The 25,782-nt window shown below is 33.9% G+C and overlaps 2 protein-coding genes across 3 annotated transcripts; both read right to left on the reverse strand.

Moving 5' to 3' along the window:
- Positions 1 to 2,032: 2,032 nt before the first annotated feature.
- On the reverse strand, positions 2,033 to 8,323 carry LOC109810527 (uncharacterized). Of its 2 annotated transcripts, none has more exons than XM_020374011.3 (9): positions 7,951 to 8,323; positions 6,467 to 6,676; positions 6,100 to 6,353; positions 5,289 to 5,559; positions 5,109 to 5,192; positions 3,167 to 5,004; positions 2,791 to 3,052; positions 2,556 to 2,651; positions 2,033 to 2,474 (listed from the first exon to the last, which is right to left on the reverse strand). In XM_020374011.3, exons 1-7 carry the CDS (start codon positions 8,134 to 8,136, stop codon positions 2,797 to 2,799), a joined length of 3,099 nt encoding a protein of 1,032 aa, XP_020229600.1. In that variant the 5' UTR covers positions 8,137 to 8,323; the 3' UTR covers positions 2,033 to 2,474; positions 2,556 to 2,651; positions 2,791 to 2,796. The 2 variants fall into 2 exon arrangements, with proteins under 2 accessions (XP_020229600.1, XP_020229599.1); XM_020374010.3 differs by having other exon boundaries at positions 2,556 to 2,630; positions 7,951 to 8,320.
- Positions 8,324 to 17,374: 9,051 nt separating this feature from the next.
- Positions 17,375 to 21,801, reverse strand: LOC109810546 (Serine carboxypeptidase S28 family protein). The gene is made up of 10 exons (XM_020374029.3): positions 21,280 to 21,801; positions 20,997 to 21,183; positions 20,098 to 20,231; positions 19,874 to 19,986; positions 19,646 to 19,769; positions 19,176 to 19,325; positions 18,916 to 19,071; positions 17,999 to 18,078; positions 17,830 to 17,879; positions 17,375 to 17,608 (listed from the first exon to the last, which is right to left on the reverse strand). Exons 1-10 carry the CDS (start codon positions 21,661 to 21,663, stop codon positions 17,469 to 17,471), a joined length of 1,518 nt encoding a protein of 505 aa, XP_020229618.1. The 5' UTR covers positions 21,664 to 21,801; the 3' UTR covers positions 17,375 to 17,468.
- Positions 21,802 to 25,782: the final 3,981 nt, after the last annotated feature.

Raw genomic sequence — 25,782 nt, forward strand, 5'->3', positions numbered from 1 at the left:
AAACTTAATTTAGTCCCTTATTATAATTGTTTGTTTCAATTTAGTCCCACTTTAATTTTTTGTCTCAATTTGATCCTTAATAAATTAAATTGTTGCAATGTTGGACTTCCGTCCAAATTATTTAAACGAAGTTAACTGTTAGCCACGTGGATGCCACGTGGATGCATAGGTGGATGCCAAATTTTTTTAATGCATCTAGAACCAGAATGGCCCGTTCTGAAACCAGAACGGCCCGTTCTGGTTGCACTCTTGGTGTGTTAATTTTGCACCTGGAATGGGTCGTTCCAGGTCCAAAATTAACACACAAAAAGTGCAACCAGAACGGGCCATTATGGTTTCAGAATGGGACGTTCTGGTTCAGAATGCCAAACACAAACGGTCGATGATTATAGTTCACGGTTGTGAATCGTGCAAGGAAAAAGACTCAAGGTACAAAACATTTCAAATACTGAATTTGATAATATTGTCAATGGGGATTGATAACTTCAATTGCTAAACATTTGGGCTATACAATATATCATTAAGGACAATGTAGTGTATCACTAAGGACAATGGTAACAAGTTTTATTTCATTGTTAGTCAAATTAGAATGAACTACTTACTACCAAATTGACACTATACAGTCAAGGATGAAACGACATGGTGTTTTTCCTTGAAGTCATTGGCTGATGTACCTTAACAACAACAACCTATTTTTGAGGAGGTACAACTTGAAGTAAAGGAAGAAGATACACAAGACCAACATTTCACCACACAACCACATGTACAGGTAGATAATGCTAATATCCAGATGGTGGATAAGATGTATTATTGACACCTTCAACGTTATCCGGATGATTTCCCTTCTCAATAATTTCTTTGAAATTTTTTATGATATGTTATGAATTTTTATTTTCAATTTTTGAATCACATTGCGACATTTTGTTGAACGTACGTATGTGGTTGGCGTTTTGGAACAACCCGTTCTGAATCCAGAACGGCCCGTTCTAAAACCAGAACGACCCATTTTGGTTTCAGAAAGGCTCGTTCTGCTACACTCGTGGTGTGTTAATTTTGCATATGGAACGGCCCGTTCCAAATTCAAAATTAACACACAACATATGCCAGAACGGGTCGTTCTGATTTTAGAATGAGTCGTTCTAGTTCCAGATGCATTAAAGAAATTTGACATCCACCTATGTATCTACGTGACATCCACGTGACCAACAGTTAACTCCGTTTAAATAATTTGGACAGAAATCCAACATTACAACAATTTAATTTATTAGAGACTAAATTGAGACCAAAAATTAAAGTAAGACTAATTTAAAACAAACAATTATAATAAAGGATCAAATTAGGTTTTTAACCTTTTTAAAACAATCAGATGAAGGCTATAATTAAATATATAATTTAAACCATTATATTAAATATTACTATTTATCATAATATCATAATTTTTTATATATATTACAATAGAATAATAAATATCACTATACTCTCCTTGTATGCAATAAAAAAACGAGAAATTAATTTTATTTTAAAAAATAATTTTATTTAATTTTGTATTGATTATTCGTGAGACTTGGAGATGGTATTAATTTAACTTAAATCTGATTTTGACCATCCATTACAGTTTAACAGGTTTTGGGTATTACATTAAGCACACAATCTCTTGAATTGTTAGTGACTTGGTAAAGAATTCCACCGTCCCCAGCACACCATTAATAATAATCATGCTTACAACATAATACACCAAATGGACCTAAGTCAATTCACTCATGAATGTGCATGAAGTTATTCAAAATCTTTTGGTATTAAGTTCAATTTCTATATAAAAAAAAAAATGAAATATATTTTTAGTTTTTTAAATTTAAGATAAATTTATTTTTAATCCCAAATTTAAAATTGGTCTTTTTATTTGTTAATAAAAATATCCCGTTAAACCCAACTCATTGCCTAACTGCCTTAATCTGTCTTATAAGTAACTTGAAAAACTAAAACTATTTTTCAAAGTTACAAAATTTTCCCTAAATTTAAGAGACTAAACATATTTAAGCAAAAACAGAATGCAAACATAATACTATCGCTGGTGCATAATAAAGAACCAGCTAAACACACGCTTCAGATACATGAGATTCTGACCAACGTGTTTGTAGACAAGTAAAATCACTATTGATGGCTACAATGACATTCAGCGTTGTGCCAAAAACCCAAATACGACAAACAAAACCATGCCAGAATAACTCAGTGAATCAGAAAACCAACACGCTTTGGAAGAGTAACCTACCCTTGGTTGCATCTAACTTCTCTCTTTTTTTTTCTCCTTTTTGGCCTATTTTATGAACTATGATATCAACAGTCTACCCCACCCTAATTGCAATTTGCAACTGCATCCATTAAGTGTGTACACACAGCAAACATCTCGAAGTTAGCTCTACATACATACCCAGCTCCAAATTACTAACAAATGAGAAGTCCATTCCTATGGCATCCTGCATTGCAAGAAGGGGAGTCCAATGAGCAAGAGATATAATTGAGAGAAATATACAGCTAGACATGCTTAATTGACGTACCTCATACACTCCTAATATATACTTGTCTTAACCACACCAATTATCAGTACCAATACTGAAATCCATCTGCAGTCCCTGTCCACATTCAAACAACACCTGCATGAATATATAATCAAAGCTTACGCAGAAAATGGCAACAAAAGAAAGCAGTAGTATACATTAAAAAGACATAGCCTGGATAAGCAACTAAAGCAAATAAGACCAAAAAAAATAAAAGTGATTGTATACCACCTACCTAACACTAACTAGAAGCACAAGGTAAAATGTCTTCCTGTCTAGTTATAGAATTTGACCGATCAGTTGTTTCTCCTTGCAAATTATCTCTTGGTTCTTGACTGGGGACAGGGAGACAATCAACTTTCTCAGAAGTCACTTCTGATACATGAATAACCTTATCAATCATTACTACACGAGTTTCTTCAGTGTTCCCTTGTGTTTGATTTGAAGAGGTTAACACCTGCTGGACCTTTGATATATCTGATTGGGTTGAAACCACACTAAAAATAAAATCAACAAAGAAGTTCATAAATATATTCTGCACCTAGATTACTTGTGAATATAGATAAGCCATATCTTAAAAAATAAATTGACTCAGAGGACAAAAATAGTACCAGAAGGTAGTGTCCTGGTCTATAGGATTTTCAGTTGTCTGTTCTGCTCTCGATTTCTTTTTTCGCCCCAGATCTACAAGAGGATCACCAACTTTATTAGTCATGTTCCCCCTCCCTCTTTTCCGTCTGCTGACATGATGTCCATCTGGAAATAAGAGAGCACTTTTTCCATTTACATCTTTAGCCACAGATTCAAACTCACTTCTAGCATCATCATCTCGAGAAGGTACTTCAACTATTACTTTTGGTTCTTCAGAAGCAAATGCTGTTTGCTGTCCCTCGCCAATATTACCAAGTGGCCTGTCATTTTCCAAGTACTTTTGCCCGTTGCTAACATTATCTGTATCAGAAACCATAGGGGAATCCTCTTGTCTCGCAAGTGGCTTCTCGAGAGAATTTCTGAAAATTAGCTCCGTGCATCGTTTTATCCATGAGAATCGAACAGGGCTAGGAGGAGAAACAACAGATGAAACACCAGATGACTTCTGCACAAATGGAGTATCAAACCCATTGACAATTTTATCACCACCTTGTGTAAGAGTCTGATGCTTCAAGCTCTTCCTTGCAGAGATTTTCTTTTGGTTAGACTCCATATCAGATTTAAGCATTTCAGTGATAGCATTATCATCAGAGACAGCTTTCAAATCTTCTAATTTTTTCAATTCTTCAGTCTGACTATAAATTTCAATTCTATCAGCATGCAACAGTTCTCTCTGTTTTTGGAGCTTATCCCTTTGAACCTCGAGTTCCTCAATACAGTTAGTAAGTTCAGCCCATTCCCTATTTCTCCGCTCACGATCCAAATTTATCTCAGCCCGCTCAGTTTGAAGCCTTTTCATCTCCAAGGAAACCTGTTCCAGCTCTTTTGCTGCTTTCTCCTTAAGAGCATTAATGTACTGAAGTTCAGTGTTCTTTTCTTCCTCAAAAGCCTTTTCTCTTTCCTTCAAATAACTTTCCACTTCTTCACGTCTCTTCTCAATGAGGTTATTCAGCTCCTGCTTTTGCATCTCAATGTCCCGCAGGAAATCTGCTCGCTCTTGCTGCATCTTGCCAAACCATTCAGCATGTTCAAGTGCCATCTTGTTCATGAACTTTTCACGTTCACTGGCAAGAAACCCTAAGTCTTGAGTGTACTGATTGCGCAAATTCTCTTTCTCTTCTCTTAGTTGGTCACGCTCATTCTTAATAAAAGTGGAAACTGCCTGCCTTTCCTTTGCTATGAAATCTGCTTCTTTCCGCAACTCTTCTTTTTTTTCATCAAGAAGCTCCCACTCAGCTTCAAACTTAGCCTTCTCAGCTTTTAGCTTATCTGCCTCAGCCAAAAGCTCCAAATTCTGAGATCTTACAAGGTCAATCTCTTCCTTTAGTTTCACTTCCAAAATTGACAAGTCACCTGCTTCACTTTTCACAGCCTCCAGTCTCTCCTTTTCAATATCAACTTGTCTTGTTTTATTTTCCAATGATGCCAAAGACTTCTGCAGATCTTGCTTTGCTTGTTCAATATCGTCTTTCTCCTTTTGCAAAAGCGCTTTATTTAACTCAAACTCCTTCTCAGCAGCACTCAGCCTTTGATCTTTTTCTTCAATAGCACTCAACAGATCCTTCACATCCTTCTCCTTCTCACTCAGTGACCTCGACAGAACTTCCAACTCATGCTGCCTTTCCAGGATTTGATCCTCATAATGTTTAAGATCAACCTCCTTCAACTCCCAAGCCCGTCTCTTTGTCTCAATTTCATTTTCAACCAATTTCCGCTGCATTTGTAGCTCAACTTCCAAGTTATATCTTTTGGTTCTCATATCGGCTTCCTGACCAGCAATAACTTTCTGAGTATCATCCTACATTTTCCAACAAAAAAAAAAAGAGAATGATATAGAGAAAATGATATAGCAAAAAGGATTAGAAATTAAAATGAAAAGTAAACAATGGTGAGAGAATGTACAGATTCTTTATTAGAAAGTTTCACTTGAAATTCAAGTAACTCTTGTTCTTTCTGGTTTAGCTCAGTTTTCCATTTAGCAAGTTCCTGTTTTCAAACAAAATAAATCAACACATGAACAAGACAAAGATAGTAAATATTTATCAATTGCATCGTGAACCAACAGTATTTTCAAATATGAACCTCTTCTTGTTGTATTAAGGTGGCCTCCTTCAATTTTAGGGCAGTTTTCTCATTGTGTAGGACTACGTGTTCCTTTTCAATTTTCAGTTTTGTGTCCTCCAGCTCTTTTTGAAGACGATTTAATTCCTGAGATCTACTCAAAAACTGATCCTCTCTCTGGTTGAGCAAGGCTTGTGATTGAAGTAATCTTTCCTGCTCTTGTTGCAAACCCTTTTGCCTTTCGGAAAGGGATTGCCTCTCAAGAATCATCTCCTTATCTTTTTCATCACAACTGAGAGAGAGAGAGAAGGGGGAAAGGGACATATCAACATGATTTCTGAAGAATATGAAGCTATCGAAAATTTCATGCTTACAGGGAGATTATAATTTATAATCACATACAAAACTTAATAACTACAAACATGGAGATTACAGGGAGATTATAATCACATACACAACATGTGGAACTAATAACTACAAAACTTAATCACATGTTCAGTTAACATGTTGCTAATTGTTAAAAGGAAAGTGCATAATATTGTCCATTGTAAGAATTCAAAGATGAGTGATTATATTTAATAGAAGAATAATTCAAGCATGAAACCTGTAGAAAAAACAAAATTTGGTCCACCAATTTCTTTCTCCCTCACCTATAACTAATAAGATCTGTGTAAAGAAATGCTCAGGATTGTTCAAGACAACCACCTCTAGACAGCACAATGGTGAGGCAAAACTTAATGTTCTTATGTGCTTGAAATCACAAAATTGAACTAGGTAGATAGTAAGAAGCAAAATTCACACATTAATTATTGAAAGTATACAAGTAACATACTCTGACTTGAAGGATATGATTTGCCGCCTAAGGTTATCTTCACGTGCTTCAACATCACGTAGCTTCCTTTCCGCAAGATTGTGATAACGGTTAGCATCTGCGTGCAATGATTCTGCAGCACGCACCTTCGCTTCAGCCTCTGTAATTTTTTTCTGTGCTTCATCTATCAATTGGCGTGCCTCAGCAAATTTACTCTCAGCTGCAACCTTTGTTTCAGCACTTTCTGTACGCAGCTCATGCAAGGCCTTTTCAAGCTACAAGAGATAATGAAAAAAATACCCTCTAGAAGTGTGAGCAAAATAAAGATTTGGAAAAACAAGCATATATGGTTTTGCAGGGGAGGTGGAGAACTATTCCATAAACTTACACTTGCTATGCATGTGTCTTTGACGCTTACTGCCTTCTTCAAATTTTCTTCACGTTTCCTTGATTCAGTTAATGCAGATTTATTCATGGCTGAATCACGTTTATGTATTAACTCAGATGATTCAGCCAAGGCCTTTACTTGATCATACTTGGAAGCCAATTCCTTTTTCTCCAATATGAGAAGACCCATGTGGTGCTGGTGATCATATATCTATACAACATATATCGGTCAAAGTGAAAGCGAGAAAAGAATAATTTCGTAAGCACTAACAGCAGGAAAGGAAATACTGTATCTCATAAAAATGAAAGACCCCATAAACCTTTTATAGAGCATTCACTTGAAAATGCAATTCAAATAATGAGGGAAACAGTGGTTCGAGTGAAAAAACAAACCAGTTCACTGTACTTGCAAATTAAGCATCAACCCAATTTGCTCATCTGGCTTTGCAAGTGATGGGTGCTAAACAACCAGGCAGAAAAACTAATGGAAAGCTATTCAAATGACAAGAAATACAATGCAAAAGCGCAAAATGCAGCAATCCATAAAAGAAAGCAAACTTTGTAATTTGTGATATATATGCATCAGGATTCAGGATTAACAAAAAAAAATAGAAATGTCAAGAATAATAAGTTGGTGGACGACCAAATGGATTTTTTCCTGATTAACAGCCCAAATAACAAGGAACCTTTCTAAATTCTTGGACTACAAATAGTATAAAGAGTTTAAACTTAATTTTTTGTTTGTCTTTGATGAAATATCTTCACATGCATAGCTGTGAGACTAATCCCATGGGCAAAAGGTAGTGTTTAGGTAAAGCCCTCCTCAGAATGGAGACTCTACTATTTACAAACTCCACTTCCACTACAATAAATCAACATTCAACAGTAATTGAAACTTGAAATTCAATCCACTGCACTATGAATGTATCAAAATCAAATCCAAACTTGAAACATACAATTCAAAGCATTCAATAAAAGGACAATTATCCCAGGGTACACAGCTTCCCCCAATACCACAAAATTCCAAACAATGACTATTGCCTATTGTCCAATCATAAAATTATCAAGCACAAATCGCTAACTATTACGTTTAAGGAAGATAGACACAGGATCTATCCACCATAATTATCAATCAAGTTGGACTGAGCCAATGAAGCAGCAACGCAAAAAGAAGATCTCGCACTAGAATAAACAACATACCATATGAAGCGATATCGACAATGAAATTCATCATTAAAAGAGAACCTAAATAATTGAAAAAGCCATCCATCCGAAAAGACCATTAAATAAATTTTCCAACCGCAAACACCGTCCACAACCCACTCAATAAAAAATCCCCCAACCTAACAAATCACCTTCCCTAACTCCATCGCATTGCAGCTTCCAATTAACGGTTCCCCCAATTCAGTTCACTCGAATCAAACAAATTGCAATTAAAAACAAAAAGGGTTAGAGAGAGAGAGAGAGGGGAAGCAAATTCCGAACCTCAGCTTCGAGCTTAGCGATGTAAGCAATAAGCGCAGCCTTGTCTTTGTGCCTAATCGATTCCTCGTCGAAGCCAGCGTCTCTGAGGCGCTTCCAGATCTGTTCGTCGGAGAGAGGGCTTCTCAAAACCCTAGAACCCGGCGTAATGGACAAGGGCTTCGCAGAAGACGGAGTGGATGCCTCCATCTCCGACTCCGAACACGATTCTTCAGAAATCAAAAACCCTCTGTTTGAGTTCCGCTTCTTGGAAACGCTACTCTCTCTTCTGCTGATTCGCTTCTTTTGTTCTCTTTGGGAATTTTATTTTGAGTGACAGATTGGAAGTGCAAGGAAAACGCACTTTACCACTCACACTCTCGTCGCTGTATAAAGCTCCACTTTTCCTTTTGGAGACTCTGTGTTGGTGACGTCACCAACGCCAAACGACCTCGTTTTCACTTTCTTTCATATTTCTCTCTTCAAAACGTCTCAATTTTGTAATGGCACCTTTTGCTTTTATTTTAACCCAGGGTCCGAACCAAAAGGAATATACGTCTTTTAAAGTTTTGGTTTATTTTTGGAGGGAATAATTTTTTAATTACATTCCAAATACATTCAATTTTATCGTCTTTTGCATCAGTTACATAATTTATTTTGTCTTTTGACCGCAATATTATAATAATTGGCAACTTTTGCCAATGTCTGAAAATCTTAAGGTTTGATTTGTTTACCAATTTTTAGAATTGACCTAAGAAAATGAAATACAGAAGAATTCAGGGGCAATCATAACAATTATGTATTCACTTTAATTGTATGATTTATTGAGTGAAGAGAAAACAGAAAAGAAAAAAATATATATAAATAATGTTTTTTTATTTAGTTAAAAAGACTAGAAAGAAAGTAAAAATAATAATTTATATAAAAAATATTTTACTTTTCCCTCCATTCAAAATTTCCTTTATTTTCGCTCCCTATCAGATATATCAATTGTAAATTTTTCGGTGTATCTTAAGTAAATATAATATTTATATCTGTATATCTCTTTTTAAAATCCTTTACTTTAAACTTCAATTGTCTAAGCACAAGCATTTTAATTGTAAAGCCTTATCACATACTCCAAAATATTAACACCAAAAAGAAAAGGAGAGAGACTATGGTATAAAGAAAAGATGACTAAATCTTTTCGATATGTTGGAGGTACCTCAAAGGGTAGGATAGTTGGTCTTAAAATTTAAGACGGCTGCATACACAAGGCAGGGTTCGAACCCCTGACCTTGCTTAAACATGAATCAACTCCTACCGCTAAATCACGCGCTTGAAATTAGATAACTAAATTTTATGTCAATATTTATTTTATTCCTTCTAAACTTAACTATCCAAACACTATTAAAGGAATGTAAAAGGGGCATATGATCTTACATGTGTTGATTTTAATGTTTAACTGCGATTGAGCTTTAAAAAAAATTTCCCTTTGATATTAGAAGTTTTTCTCTAATCTTTTTATATATTTGATTATTTGGATGGGTATTTTTTTGAAACCTAACAATGAATTTCAAGAGTTATTATAGTTTGGAAAAAAAAAATGGAAGGAGTGATGAAATGTTTGATCATGAGAGAAAATGCTGAATTGTTTCATATATTTTTTTTGAAAAAAAAACCTTGCCATGTTTGTTTTATTGTGAAATTGGATCTATGCACTCTTTTTTTTAATCTTTATATATTTAAAAATTCTGTCATTTAGATTTTGTTAAAGGATATGATTAAATAATTTTCTCTATAAACACTGTTAAAAGAAGAAAATATCATAAAATAAAATAAAATAATTTTTTATGAGTAAAAATTAGCTTATACATAAATTTAAAAAAATATGTTTTAGAGAAGTTAATATGAGAAAACTTTTAAAAATTAATTTATTCATACACTAATTTTAATTTTTAGAAGAAAAAAATTATTTTTTCTTCTTATTTTATACGCTTACAAATACTTATGAAAATTTGTATTCAAACCAACCCTAAATGGTTTTGTCTTAGTGTTAAATATTCTCTTATAATTACAAGGAACATTTCTTAAAGAACCAAATTCTGTCCTAGAATATTGCTTAAAAGAAATATGGAAATGTTTTAAAGTATGATGTTAGCATAATATATTTTATAATTATTTTATGATTAATAATTGTGTTCTATTTTTCCTTATATAGTCTCTACCTATTTGGAATATACTTTTTGAGTTGTATTGGATATTAGATGGGACACATCCAAGTTATTGTATTAACAATTAGTAAACTCAAATATTGTAATAAAAAATGAGATACATTTATAAATGTTCTATGTGTATGAGTTGGATTTTTATATAAATAAATTATTAGAACTTGATTTTACTTTGACTCACAACATGTTTGCTAGTTACAAATTGTGTTTAATAATTTTAGGAACATTATGAGTATTTAATAACTTCTATCTATTATATATATATATATATATATATATATATATATATATATATATATATATATATATATATAAAGAGAGAATATGGAGAAGGGCAGTGAGTTAGTAATTGTAGGATTGGAATTAGTTTTACAAACTATTGAGAAGGTAAAGATGATTTGAGATATGATGAAGACTAACCAAATTAGATAGAAGTTTTATGTGACAAGAGGATGAAGCCTCTTGAGTTTGTTGAGGGAGAACATGTCTTTCTAAAGATGACATCCACTACTGGAATTAGGATGATAGTAAAGTTTTAGAAGTTGAAGCAAAAGTTTATTAAACCTTATCAAATCATTCATTGTGTAGGTTCGATGGCTTATAAGTTGGCATTTCCACCATTCTTGTCCAACCTACATTATGTGTTCCATGTCTCCTAGTAGAGGAAGTATGTCTATAAATTAGGTCATATAGTGGAAATGGATGAGGTGAAGGTTAAAGAGAATTTGGCTTATGAGAAGAGACCAATTGATAAGGTTAATCACAAGTTGAAGGAGTTGAGGGACAAATTCATTGGCTTAGTGAAAGTCCAATGGGATATAGCTACTGGTGAGGCTACCTACGAGTCAGAGGAGTAGTTCAAAGATCAAATTTCATTACTCCCCCAAGTAAGTCAATTTTCGGGGACAAAATTTTTTGTTATTAGGGAGAATTGTTACACTATGAATTTTGTTATCATTTGTTTATTTTATTAGAATATTTATTGTTGTGATTTGATTGCTTAAGTTTTAGAAACTCTAAGAATTTAGAAATTATTAATGAACTTTAGTTATTTAGGAGTTGTTTTGAGTTGAAGTCAAGTTTGACCTATTAGTAAAAAGATATATAAGAATTTCTTTAAGATTTAAACTTTATAAGTTCATTTTTTTAATAAAAAAAACATCGAAAGAAGAGCTCTAGAACAAGAATTCTTGCTTCTTCTCAATTTACTAAAGTGTCCTAAAACCTTCCTTAAGTGAGGTTGTGTAGCTGGAGTTGAGATTCGAAGCTTTAGAACCGAAAATCAATGTGGTGTTGATCATTCCAGACAAAGTTCTTAGGACAAATTCTTCTTCCTTCTCCTTTTTTTCTCTTGTATTTAGAAGTAAGGGAAGTTATATCTATAACTTTTTATAAATTTTGCAGTTGTATAGTGTTGGTTTTTCATTAAATTTGGGGGTTTATGTTTGGGAGTTGAGATCATCATGTGTGAGTTTTGGTGTTTGACTCTTGTTGAGGAGGCAATTTGTATCTTGATCATTTGTGGTTGCATGTTGTTTTTGTTGATGAAAATGAAATGATATTGATAAGTAGTTGCTATTTGGTGCATTGCATATGTAGAATTTTTTGAGTTCTAGGTGGTTTGGGCCAAAACGTGAATCTACCAAGTGTAGAATTCATCATTGCATCGGGTGCAACTTCAAGGCAACAAGCATGATGCAAGGAAGAGGCCCTCTACCTTACTAACATAAGGTATAAGATTGGTAGCATCAAGAGTGAGTTAGAGGAAAGCTCTTTGACTTGGTCATGATGGGTATCGGTAAAATGGCATCAAGCGTAGATGCCTTTGGAACTCTCTAACTTGATGAAGTCGAGCCCTAGTTGAGTGGCACCAAGCGTGATCAAGATAGAAGCTTTCTACTTAGACAATGCCATGTGCCAGTGTTGTGAAGCTAAGTGTGAGTCAGGTAGAGACTTTTTGCTTGAAATGCGGTCAGGCATAAGTTTTGCTACGCCAAGCGTGGTTGACACAAGGGTTCTTTCCCTCATTCACGATAGGCACATGTAGTTTGGCTTTAGGCATGAACGAGCCAAAGACTTTATGTCTTAATGACGCCGAGCATGGGGAGAATGGTGTTAGGCTTGAGTTACCTAATGAAAATAAGTTGATTTCTTGATTAAGTGTTGAACATGTATGTGATGTTAATTTATTATACATTAATCTAGGATGATATATGTAGATATATAAGTTGTTGAAAGTTGAAAGTTGTGGAATGATGAATGTAGACATGTATAGTTGTGTAGTGTTAAGAATGCTTAAGGCATGGTATTGAGTTGTGTTAATTAACTTAGGACTAGAGGAAAAGTTTTGAAAAGTTTAGTATCTCATTATGAGGATATTGTATGTTGTGGTGCTCTATGACCTAGTTGTTGAAAATCCTTCGAAGGAAGTTTACTCTTAAAGTAAATTATTGAGTTTCCTCTAGAATCTTAGTTGTTGCAATATGGAGGCCAAGTCGAGCCATATTGTCTATAAGCAACCAAAATGTTGATTTGTATAGGGGTCAGGTCAAGCCATATATGTATAAAATCGAATAATATAAATCTATATGAAAGTAAGTTTGAGCCATACATGTACAAAATAACCAAAATAGAGTAAGGTACAAGACTAGAGATCAAAATTCTTAACTAAGTGCTGGAAGGGGCATCGTATTTGGAAAGTAGTCAATGAGTCAATACCATAGGAGGCTTAGTTATGCATGTTAAGGTTGTGGTAAAACCACAACCAAACTATCCTACACTTACAGGAATACTAAAATTTTCTAGTTTAAGTAACAAAATTCGATAAATCATGTTGTATTGTGAATTTTTATCCAAATTAGATGTTGATTTAGCTAGCCCAAAAACATCACATTGTTAATTGGTTCGTTTGAGTCAAGCCACTTAGACTATTTGCTTGTGTTGTAAGAGATCTCTTAGTTGAATGTGTGATGACGCATGTAGTTGTTGTGATGTACATATGATATGTTGGTATGTTGTGTTGTTCTTATGTCATGTTGATATGTTAATGGTTGTATGATTATGTTGAAAGTTGAGAAATTGTTGTGTAGTTGTGTTGCTAGTTGAAAATGTGGCTGTTATAAGAGTTGTTGCCTGGAGAGGTTGTTGTATGTTGAGTTGTTTAAGTGTAGTATATGTAGTTAGTCAATTCTCTTATACTTATTTATTACTTTAAATGTTAGCTTACCCTTACATATTTCCTTATAGTTGGACTGTGTTAATCATAATTAGTATAGAAGCATGATAGAATTAGGCTAGAGGATAAGTACTTTTCTAGGAACCACTCTAGAGGAAGGTGGTGTAGTTTTGTGCTACCTTAGTGTAACATTTTTTTTTGTAGTTATTGCTTGATTGGCAAGGTTTATGCTTTCAGCATTGGATTACTGTATATATATGGCAGTGTAGTTTTGTGCTACCTTAGTGTAGCATTCTTTTTGTAGTTATTGCTTGACTGGCAAGGTTTATGCTTTCAGCACTGGATTATTATGTGTGTGTGTGTGTGTGTGTGTATATATATATATATATATATATATATATATATATATATGCTTGTATAGTTTTTGTTGTAGTCCTATGGAGGCATTTATTATATTATTTCAGTTATTGACAAAAAATTTACACATATTATATTGTTGCATATATATTTAGGCATTGCTTACATGTTAATCCTAGGTAGTTAGATTTATATTTTTCGCTACTAGTTACTGAATTGTGAAGTGTTAGGACTTAGTGGGTCATTACACATATATAGTCTTGCTTCAACTTTTTTTTTTAACATTTACTAGATATGTGTAATCTTAAAGTGATACATTTTTACTAGAAATTCATAAATACTACATGTATTGGTTTGTATTAACAATGTAACACTCCCAAGATTTTTGCTAATAAATTAATTACAACTTTATAATAATTAGTTAGGTTATTTAAGTAAATAAATTTTATTTATATAAAAAATATGGTTTTTAATTAATTATGTTTTATTTTAATATTTAAGGGAAGGGAAGTGCAACCTTGATTAAGTGTTTTACTATTGAGTTAAAAGTGGGTTAGGAGGTTTATGAAGGAGGTTGTGCTAGTTTTATTTTTATGCTTCTCACTTTTCTCTCTTTATGTTTTATGCTCTGAAGAACTACTGCTAAAGATTACCTCGAAAATCTATGTCCTACATTTAGTGTTCATCGAGGTAAGGGAGAGTGAATAGTCTTGCTCTAGGCATTGGATATGTGTTAGCTAGTGAGTTTAACCTCTGTTGTATGTCTTATATGAAGGAGCAATCTCGATTTATAATCATGACTTGTAATTCAATGTTCTATATGATTCTTTAGTATTCTAATTAATGTTGTTAATTGGTATATGTGTTTAATTGTATATAATTACTAATCTTGTGGGTCTTGGATTATCCATGGGTTCTTATGGGAACATAAGGGAATGAACATATTGAGTTAATATGGGATAATTGAAATGAGCACGTGAATTTGAGTAATTGATAACTTAATTGTATAGTAATAGGTTGTAATTTGACATCTTATTGATTGGATTTGAATTGAAAGTGTTAAGGAATGGTGTAGGAAAGGTTAAAAACCTATGAATAGCATAATATCGAGTTCTGGATTATCATAGCTCGCTCAAGCAACCTTAGACCTGCTCTAAGAAAATTTAGCTCACTTCAAGAGACCTTAGTCTCAATCAAGCATGTCCTAACAGAAAATTTTGGGTAGTAGTTCGCTTAAGCAAATTTTAGCTCGTTTTAAGCAAGCTAACCTCACATAAGCAAATGATTGGCTCACTTAAGTAAGTAGATGGTTGAATTTGCTTTTGTAGTCATCATGAAAGTCGTAGCCCTAGATGTTAGCTTTCAAATTTCCTTAGAATCACCTAAAAAGGAAGTATATGACTCAAGTTATGATCAAATTAGTAAGTGAAAATCAAGCTGTCTGATTTAAACTAAAACACTACAATTTTGTTATTTTTAAAAATAGTAGATGGATAAATCAACTCTTGAGGTCAACATAGAAGTTATAGATAATTGTTTTATCTTTCTAAAAAATTAAGATCAAATTGATAGTATGTATATACCTCTAGATATTGTATTTGAATCACACGAGGTTATAGAATATTAAGTTATGGAAATATAGTTGTGAGTGACAATGGTGAATGACTTTATCCTTTAAGTGTATAATCTTATTAATGAGTTGAGGTACTTATATCAATGTTTAGAAAAGAAAAAGTATGGAATGTCGGAACCCGACCTAAAAAGGATGGCTTGTTCGACTTTCATTGTTAAATCTCATCAACATCAGAATGTTTGATAACCAGACTAAACCTTCGTCAATGATTTTGAAAAAAAAGGTTCTTGGAGTTGCCACCAATATTTGCTTAAAGCATTGGAAAAAAATGGTTTACGCAATAAATTAAAGCAATAAATAAGAAAAAAGAGAGAATTCGGAACCTTCAAAGAAAGCTTTATAAAAGAAGGTTAAAGGTGCTTTGAGACAACCTCCTCGCTCAACAAGAACCTCACTATCGCTCAAAATTTAGACTAAGAAACTTTGACTCTAGCAAATGATCCAGAGATCTCTTAATCAGGAACTACAATGAGTTTATTTTACTCAAAGTAACTTGAAGAAAGTCAAAGAGAGATAAAAGCCCCAATATTGAGAAATGGGAGTGTTTCCTGTATGGGTGGGGGTGATGACACACTTAAATAGGTGTTAGAGGCACGAAACAACCATTCTCCTTTTGGAACGGCCGTTCTCGACCTCACCTTTGCACTAAAAATCCTTGCTTGGAATGGCCACCTTTCTTTGGAATGGCCATTTTGGCCTAGCATGGGAACGACCGTTTTCATGGTTGGAACAACCATTCTCATGCTTTTTGGTCTCTTTCTTGGTTGTTTGATCCTTAAAATGTCTTCTAGAGGCCTTTTGATCCATCTTGACATGTTTTGGGGTCTTTTATGTTTTTAGAAGGTCATTTCTCTCGCTTCAAAAGCTTCTTGTCTTCAATTTTATGTCTCAGACAGAAATCGGTGTCTATGTGAAAGAGAATAATTATGAATAAATGATGACGTTAGTTGATTGTTAACGACTTAAGATGTTTTGGTGAAGCAATGTCCATGGAATTAATGTGTCACTAATATGTATGACTCTTGTACTAGTTAATATTGATAACTAAATATAATATGTTAAGTATATATTTATGATACTATGAGATATGAATGATGTAAACGATGTGAATTGATATCAACAAATTAGCAAATCAATATATGTGAATCTTGTGAAGATCATGCAACGGGAAGTCTAAGTCAAGGCTCATAAGTGATGAGAACAAGTAGTATTCATGAATTATTGCACATTGTTGAATGTGTATTGTATGTAAATATATATTTTATTAACATTTTGATAAATTATTATTGTAATAAATATCTTACATATATAATTATAAATATCTTGTATGAAATTTGACAAGCGTTTATAGATAATTTTTAGTGGTTGTACCTAACCCCTCGAATTCTCTAAAGCCAAACTAGTAGAGTAAAAGTGAGGATTGAAATAAATACATGAAGACTTCCTCCATATCACTCTTGTAATTTTTCTTATTGATTAAAAAAAAGAACCTTAGATCTTTAAGTTTAACTTTGTCCTTGATAGAGGGACGAATTAGAAGAAAAAATGATATGTTAAAGTATTAAAATCTCACCACTTATTTTTGTAATTTATAGTTTATAATAAGAATTAATCACCCATACACTGCCAGTGTAAAGTTTTTTTACACTAGCAACGAATCATATCTTTTAATAGTGTCATGTTATTCGCTTATTTAATGAAATAAAAATAAAATAAAATAATTTAAAAGATATGATTGGTTGTCAATGTAAAAAATATTACACTAGCAATGTATGGATGATTAACTCTTATATTATGTTAAAGAAATTAAATGAATGGTTAAGATTTTCTGCAGTTATATTATCACTATCACAGCAGAAGTTAATATAATGCTTTCTTTTTTTTTTCTCCAATACAGAGGATCCGTTCCCTGTAATATTTGAATCTTAGCTTTGATGCTTTCTTCCTTCTACAGCTGATAGTTTTTCCACTCTCTTTTATAAATTGAGGAGATCCAAGTGAGATACGCGGAAATCTTGCTATTCACATGCGCGTGTTGTGTCTATGTACGTGTATTGTCTTGAACAATTACAATACCAAACAAGAAAAAGAGGTTCTCTGAAACCAAACATTCGTGTTTTACAGAACTGTATAGAACAGTGGTGAAGCAAACAGTTGAAAGATTCAGTTACATATCGAACATAGCTTTATTTTTCTGGTGGTAGTCACTTATCCAACTTTCTATTAGCTTTATCTCAGTCTCCCTCAGCTCTACCAACCAATCAGGATCATCTTGAGTTGAAGGACGTAAATCTATGTGGTGCGCACCTGAGGAACCATTTAAGGAAAAATTAGTTAACTTTTGTCATCAATTATAGTTCAAAAAGTTTTGTACATAAGTTGCCTGGAATTATTATCAATAAATCAAAACAGATGTACCTTATACCAATGGCACGTATAGCAAAATAATAGTTACAATTTCAGACAAGAAAATAAACTCAGATCCATACAGAAGAATATTAAAAATTTCAAAATAATCAAATGCTTACCTTCTTCAGTTACAAGTGAAACCACATTTTCAGATATACTCTGCAAAACGCTGCAATGGAAACAATTTGCATATTAAAGAATGTGACATTAACAGTCAAAGATAATCACTTGTTGAAAAAATATAAAACTTAATAGCCAGGATATTTACAGAAAAAAAAAATATATCACCTGCCACCACTCCATGGATCCAAGAGGCCATTTGAGAAAATTATATTGCTTCCAAATTTCTTCAAGGTGTCATGGATATCCTTCAAACAAGATGCCCAGACACAGAAACACCGGGTTAAAACAACATACTATCAGAATACTGCCTTTTTAGTTTTAATTGAGCATGCTTTCATACAATCTATCCAAACGGAATCACCAAGGGATAGGACCATTTATTTCAAAGTATCGACTATCTTTCATCTATTTTCTAGAAGAATAAATTCATGTCCCAAGTAGTAAGAGACTTCTGACAAAATTGACGTTGGTACCACACATGCAACATTGTAAAGGTAGAATAAAAAAAAGTGAGGTACAGTAACCTCATTAATTATATTACAGGTTGACACATCAGCATGTGTCTTAATACACGTTACAGTACATTTCTATAGTCTATAGAGAAGGAAATGTCGTTATTACAGAGTAACAATGCCGCAGAAAATGCATGTTATAGAATACTACTTGATACTTCAAAACTAAGTTAAAAGAAAGTTATTTTTCTATATTTGCATACAATTTACTAGGTCACCCAAAAGCATTCTATACTTCACAGCATTATATTCTTTTTCCTGTTTTCATCAATCAAATATTCCTCCAACTCATTGTGTATGAAATCACCAAACCCTTTCAGAACTACAAAAATAAATAGCTATCCTTGCTTTTTCCTAGCACCTAATATAGCTTGTTTACATGCATAAGTAATAAGTTTCACACATCTATACAAGGAATACATCGATTCAATTTATTGAAGTTGACTATAATAATCACATTAGGGGGAGGGCAGGATCATTATGAACTAAACCAGAATATAAAATTATGATGGAATTTTTTAGTCCTGAAAATAATGGAAATGTAACTAAGATTTAACTGTATTCCCTTACATGCCCACCAAATTCTGTGGTAATCCATTTTGGCCTTGGCTTCACTCCAAAATTCTTTAAGCATTCCCCTTGGAAAGAAGTGTAATTATACTCATATGGCGGAAACATGCTGGACTCCTGGCTGCTAGACATTGGCATAACCATTTCAGTGCAAGCCTACACGATGGATGAATATAGATGGAACAGAAGTCAACAAACCAATATTAGGACGGGAGCATATTAATCAAGGCATTTTGTGTCATTGGACCTCAATACTTAACCTGCCAGTTCCAACCGCTCATGCCATGAGGATCATCATCCAGTTCAAAACATTTAGCTTCTCCCGTATAATTGTAGTAGACATTCACTCCTTCATATATGCGCTCCAGAATACTAATACCAGCAGGACCCTCATCAATCCTTCTGCATACCTATAAAAGAATAAATAAATATATATATATATATAGATAGATAGATATAATCTTATTGATTGGTAAAGACAAAGAGGACCCTTCCCCGGCTTAGAATAGGAGACAAACTAATTTCTTTATCCTAGCTACAAGACCAAACATGTTCCCAGAAACATCCACAAGTTAATTCAATTTCCTGGTTGCACAACCAAAAACAGTCAAGGAAATTTTGAAGATAGGATTAACAACAGAAAGACTAAATTGGGAAAACAAGATCACCTTACATACAAGTTTGTACAAATAATAAGATCTCCAATCATATACAACGAAACCATACTAACCTCCCTAATGGGGTGCCCAGGTAAAGTCATCAAAAATTCTGAAGGATATGGGTAGTTCACCATTGCCAAATAACTATACGCAGACTCCAACCAGTCATACAGATCTACAGTCTTCTTTAATTTCCTTCAATTAGTTTAACTAAATCAGCACAAGAGAAATAAAAAAACATGGATATCACAATTCACAATCAAGTGATACAAAATCAGACACATTTCTAAATGCCTTACTGACATAAGTTGAAAGTTTCGGCCAGATGTGTAAGTCCATTACTTGTTTGTCCTATAGACGCAATCTCATTCCACGACTGTTTTATATAGTTGAAGCAAGTGATACTTTCACGCTATTGACACAAACAATAGAGAAAGCCGTTAGTATACTATTACTAACTGTATACTAATTACAACACTGACAAATACCTGAACCACGAGCGAAGACTCACTGTCTTACTTACCTTAAAATTATTGGAAACAATGTCATAGAAAGTTTGTGCTGGCACAATGTCTTCAAATTGAAGAATAGGAGCTGACGAAGCAAGTGCCCCAACAGCAATATGAGGATACTTGAGTCTCATCCATGCAGCTAACACTAAAAAAAGAGTTCAGAAAGTCAGAAACCGTTATAAAACTAATTAACTCACAATTCCATGTAACATGTTTGGATTTGCAAAAATTGTGTATATTTTTTAGAAATGGATTTGTGTTTCAATCCTACAAAGTCGACTTATATGGTAAAAATTATTCTTGGCATGACTATATATCTGCACGTGTGGTCCAATAATGACCCAACAGTAGGCGATAGTTTAATTTAGGCTAAAATCCTAATTTGGTCCCTTATAATATTTTAAAGTTTCAATTTAGTCTCACTTTAATTTTTGAGTTCCCACCTATCAAAAATACTAACAATGTTTGTCTTCCGTCTAAATTTCTCAAATGCAGTTTAAGAGCCGTGAGAATCACGGTGAGAATCACGCCCGTGATTCCCACGGCATGAATCACATAAAAAAAATTTGCTAAGTAAGAGCCATGAGAATCACGCCCGTAATTCTCAATCACATGGACACCCCTAAACGGAGTTTGAAAAATTTAGACCGAAGACAAACATTGCTAACATTTTTAATAGGTGAGACTAAATTGAACCCAAAAATTAAAGTGAGATTAAATTAAAACTTTAAAATATTATAAGGAACCAAATTAGAGTTTTAGCGTTTAATTTAACAAAGATCATTAAGATAAACTCTAAAATCATCTTAGAAAGTAATTCTGAATCTAACTTTAACTCTACAAAACTTAAGTGAGATTACTCCATATTTATATATCTATTTTGGCAAAACACTAGTAATGTGTTACTTACTTCCACCATATGATCCTCCAAACAAGACAACGGGGCAATCCTTGGCGGAGAAATTCTGCTTAAGATGAGTGACGAGAACAGAGAAATCAGCGAGAGCTTGTTCAGCGGTGAGATACGATAAGGTAGTGGCATTCTTATACGCTTCCTCTGCACTTCCGTAAGGCACGGACTCACCGTAGTATCGATGCTGCCACATGCACACAATTAGAAAAGGGTTGTGAAATTGAAAATTCAGGTACAAGTTACTACAACACAAGGGAACGTGAGCGATAAGGAGTCTTACTTCGGGAAAAACCACCATGGCACCGAATCGAGGGGCGATTTCCCAGACGAAGCCGGTGTTTTGGGCGAACCATTCGATGTCTCCTTCGTTGCCACAGTAGAAGAAAATTGGGCCCAAACGCTGCGGGCCCACCCAGTGTTCGGTGCTGATAAGGTAACGCTGCGGGAACGTGGGAAGGTCGGAGAAGCTGAAGTGGTCGAGGCGCTGTTGGAAGTATCTGGTTTCGTAGTGGAATTGCGGTGGCTGGGAACTGTTTGGTGCTGCCGCGAATTTTCCAAGGAATCGCGGTGCATGTTTCGACGCAAGTGGTTGCGATGAGTGAGAAAGCACGGTGATAGCCACAGTGAACACCAGCGTGCTCAACCTCAACCTCTCTTCTCCCATTCTTGCTAAGCTCTCAATCAATGAGCGTGCCACTCAGACTCGGTCACTCACGGTCAACAATCAACATGTGGGGTTTGACTTTGGTTTGTGTTTGGGCCTGGGTAGTCCAAAATCTTTTTTTGGATATTTAATGCAAAAATACATGCAGATATTGTTGTGTTATTAATGGTATCCCTGTTTAATTTATTGCAATCCATAACTAACTTGTGTGGGGTGAGAGAGAGAGAGAAGAAAAAAAAAAAAGATTTGACTTGGGTTCGTTACTCAGACCACAAATATGTGAAATAGGAAGCTCACAATTATTGATAAAAATAATGAGGATATTTTGTCAACAAAAACAGATATACAGGGAGGACTACTATCATATGAGATTATCTGATTTATGGATGTTACTTATGAACATTATTATTTTATATATAAATGAATTTATGCATATATCTTAGGATTTCTTCACAGTGAAATTGCTAAAAAAAAAAAACATATTAAAGAACAAAATATTTTATCAATGAAAAACAAAAACTTAATCAGTACTAGTGAAAATAGATTATGTTATTATGTTAGTTTTATGTAACTGAGTTTAACTTTAGTCAAAAATATATAATCCGAATTTAACTTAAGCTTCATACAGGATTAGTAATTATAACTTATAAGTATCATTGAACGACCTGACTTGTTTTTTACTTATATATATTTATAATAGTAACATGTGACTTTTACTTTAGTATATTATTTAACTGCTTGATAGATTGATGTAATAATAAAAAATAAAAATAAAAATAAAAAACTGGTAGATAGATTACTTTGTAGTTCTAATAATTAATTGCATTTTCTTTCTATTTTCTTCGAATTATTACTGAATAAAAAAAATATTTTTTGTCCTACTACAATATATATAATATCAGCATAATGGCAAATTTGATGCTTTAACGTAATAAACGTACGCTTTGGCCACCATAAGTTTTAACTTAGGCCACCTCACCTCTATCTAGAAAACTAATAAATAAACTATAAGAATCCACGTACGAGTTTTGAAGGGACCATTTGCTATGATTTGTGAGAAAAACTAGTGACCACTGTGCACGCACTATAGTTAAAGTGTGTCCTAAAAATTGGTTTATGCTGGGAATATATGCAAATATATGCTCCGGTACGTTAATCAGAATCTTCTAATTCAGAATTTACATATATATTCTATGCTCGGTGTAAGACGCAAGAATAATCATGGGTCAACCTGCACTTTTCACATTTGCATTAGTTTCGGAATCAGGATTATAATAAGATTTAAAGATGCTTATGCCGTTTGACATACGAAAATGAATTTACTGGCTTCCAGAAAGCATTCATGTACATATAATGAAATCCACAACAGCATAATTCAATAGGAATTGGAATAATATTATTTTGTACATTTTGCTCTCCATTAAGGGCGCACAACCACCCTTGGATCGTCTAAACAGGGTTCTGTGTGCCCTATAAACCCTAACAACCCATGCTTTACTAGCTAACACGTTCTCATGATGTAATTCTAATGTCAAATGCTCAAATGTTAAGTTAAAATAAAGGGAACGATTAGATGCCTTGATTCTACAAATGCAATGGTAAGCGCAAGTGTATGTGTATTAATTAGGTATTTTAAGAAAAATAAAATTGAATCAGTTCTTAAAGCTCAATATTCCTTTCATAATTCATATCGCGAATAAGTTCAATCTACATCTACATGAGACAATTTTGATTTACACAAGCGTTGAGATTCTGTATCCAATAAAATCATTTGGAGAATGATGTTTCAGACTAAAGCATGTTGAGTCATCAAAACAACACCGACTAATACTACTATATATTCATTAAATTTGTCCTATTATATATTTTTTTCAAACATACATTGAGGAATTCATTGTGTAGTTCACACTATGTGTATGTAAATATGGGTAACCTCCAAATAAAGATTATAATGAATAGGTGCGTGTTTGGAACAAATTAAGCAACGCTGGTTGCCGCCCTCTATCCATGTCTAAAAATAAAAATACCAAGATGCTTCCTTCTTTTGTTTTGGATGAAAGTGAAAAATAAGTGCACTAGATCTTTCAATACTTTTGCGTGACCCATGCCAAGCGAGGAAGTATTTGGTTTTACATATAGATAGGTAGATGGCATTGTATATTTATATTATTCTAATTAATTCAACTCACTCTTATTTAATATAATTAAAACAAATATTTGTATTTAATTTTTCATTATTGAATTAAGAAATGCCATCATTTTAATTTGGCATACATATAAATCTGAAAAATATAAAAGACTTGAGTTTTTTTTAATATACGTACGTACTAGGTAATTTGTTGTGCATCCATGGATTTAAGGTGGCAACGGGGAACTAACCTTAAGGTGCTGCACAAATTAACTTTGGTAATCATTCGAAACAATTAGAAAATACGTATAAAGGCGTTACTTGGAATTTAGAAACTCCACGGAATTCATAGCGTGACGGCAGATTCTTAATTTCTCAGCCTGAATACCAATATTCAACTACCCAAAGCAACGCTTCTTAAAGTGTCTAATCTTATTACACTCTGTTCTCACTTGTCTCACTCCATCAATTTGGCATACTTAGGTTAGGGTCTTCAGCTACATCATCTAGCTCTGACTTTTTTTCAATAAGAACCCCTAGTTTCAACGCACCCCCCGCGTGCTTCACCCTTTCATTCCACCCTCAACATATCAAGACAAGACTTTTTTTCCTCATGCCTCATGTCTCATGTCTCATGTCTCATGTCTCATGTCATGACTATTCACTATAATTGTTTATATGGCCAACATTGTATTGTGCTGTGATATAACCCTTCGGACAATTCTTAAATTAGAAGCCATAAAGTATTAAACATCACTTTCGAAAATCAAATATGGCAATGGAACTAGCTAGCTAGCTAGCTAAATTAAAGAACTAGGATTTATGGTCCCTAATTTTAGAAATTAGGTGGCAATAATTAATTTCATGGCTTGGCCATGGGGTCTGGCGGTCTGCTCCTGAATGATGAAAAAAGATTTCTCTTGTCTCAAATACATCCACCAATTTATCATCGTGATCCACTTGTGTTGGGCAACGTACGCATGGCGCAAACCCCTCGTTATTGATCAATCAATAAATAGAGCAAATGAAATGTATTTATTAATAGCATGTGGTACCACCACCAAATCATGAATTAATTCGCACGAGATTATTTTAACTTAAGATTTAATGGTTATTCGAAAAATGATTACCTTATGTTATAAGATAGATAGGAAAATTGTACAATATTGGGGGTGCCCCAGTCCCATAAGCCAGCCATGTATATATAGTAGGCTCATGATCTTGGAGAGACTAGGCATGTGCCTAGGGTCATATGATTTCACACTCATCCACGAACTATGCTAGCTCCTCCACTGACAACAATCCATTTGTACCCCAATAGGATACGTCTCCTTTTCATCTGCGTAAGTGCCTCCTATTATAAGCATGAGTGGGACCCTCTTGCCTTAACTTTGTGCCACAACGTATGAGGCAAACCCTTCCAACTCTTTCTGCCCCTTACCACCGTATCTAGCATAGTTAACAACTCAATCTCTTTTCGGGTGTTTATTTGATTTGGCTATCCTAGCTAGAGCAAGTAAAAGTAAAATAAGTTACTTTAATTGTTGTTAAAAAATAATTAATGATTGATATTTTTGTTGTGTATATATATGAGATTGGTTAACGTTTATTATTACAAGTATCGAATATTGATATATATGTGGGACCTGGTGGCATCTCCTTGGTTCATTGAGTTTTGGACACTGATAGAGCTTCGTGGAAAGTCATGCACGTTAGTGGGGGTGACATGGCTCACTACTTTTAAACGCAAGCATGATGGTTATGTGTGAAATGTGTTGGGAGCAAGGTTTAGAAAAGAGAGTTCAAGTGGGGCAAGCGAAGGGTTTTGCTTTATTCAGTTCATGCATTAGTCGGTGCGTTTGTTCCCTCACTCTCACTCGCTCACGGCTTGAAATATGAAACAAGCAAAACAAATTTTCTGACTAGGCTTTTCCTGTCTTTTCCCCCACAATGATTCTCTCTTTGACGGTTTCTACTTCCTGCTCTGACTG

Source organism: Cajanus cajan, chromosome 5 (assembly GCF_000230855.2).
Source record: "Cajanus cajan strain Asha chromosome 5, NIPB_CcT2T_4, whole genome shotgun sequence".
NCBI lineage: Eukaryota > Viridiplantae > Streptophyta > Magnoliopsida > Fabales > Fabaceae > Cajanus > Cajanus cajan.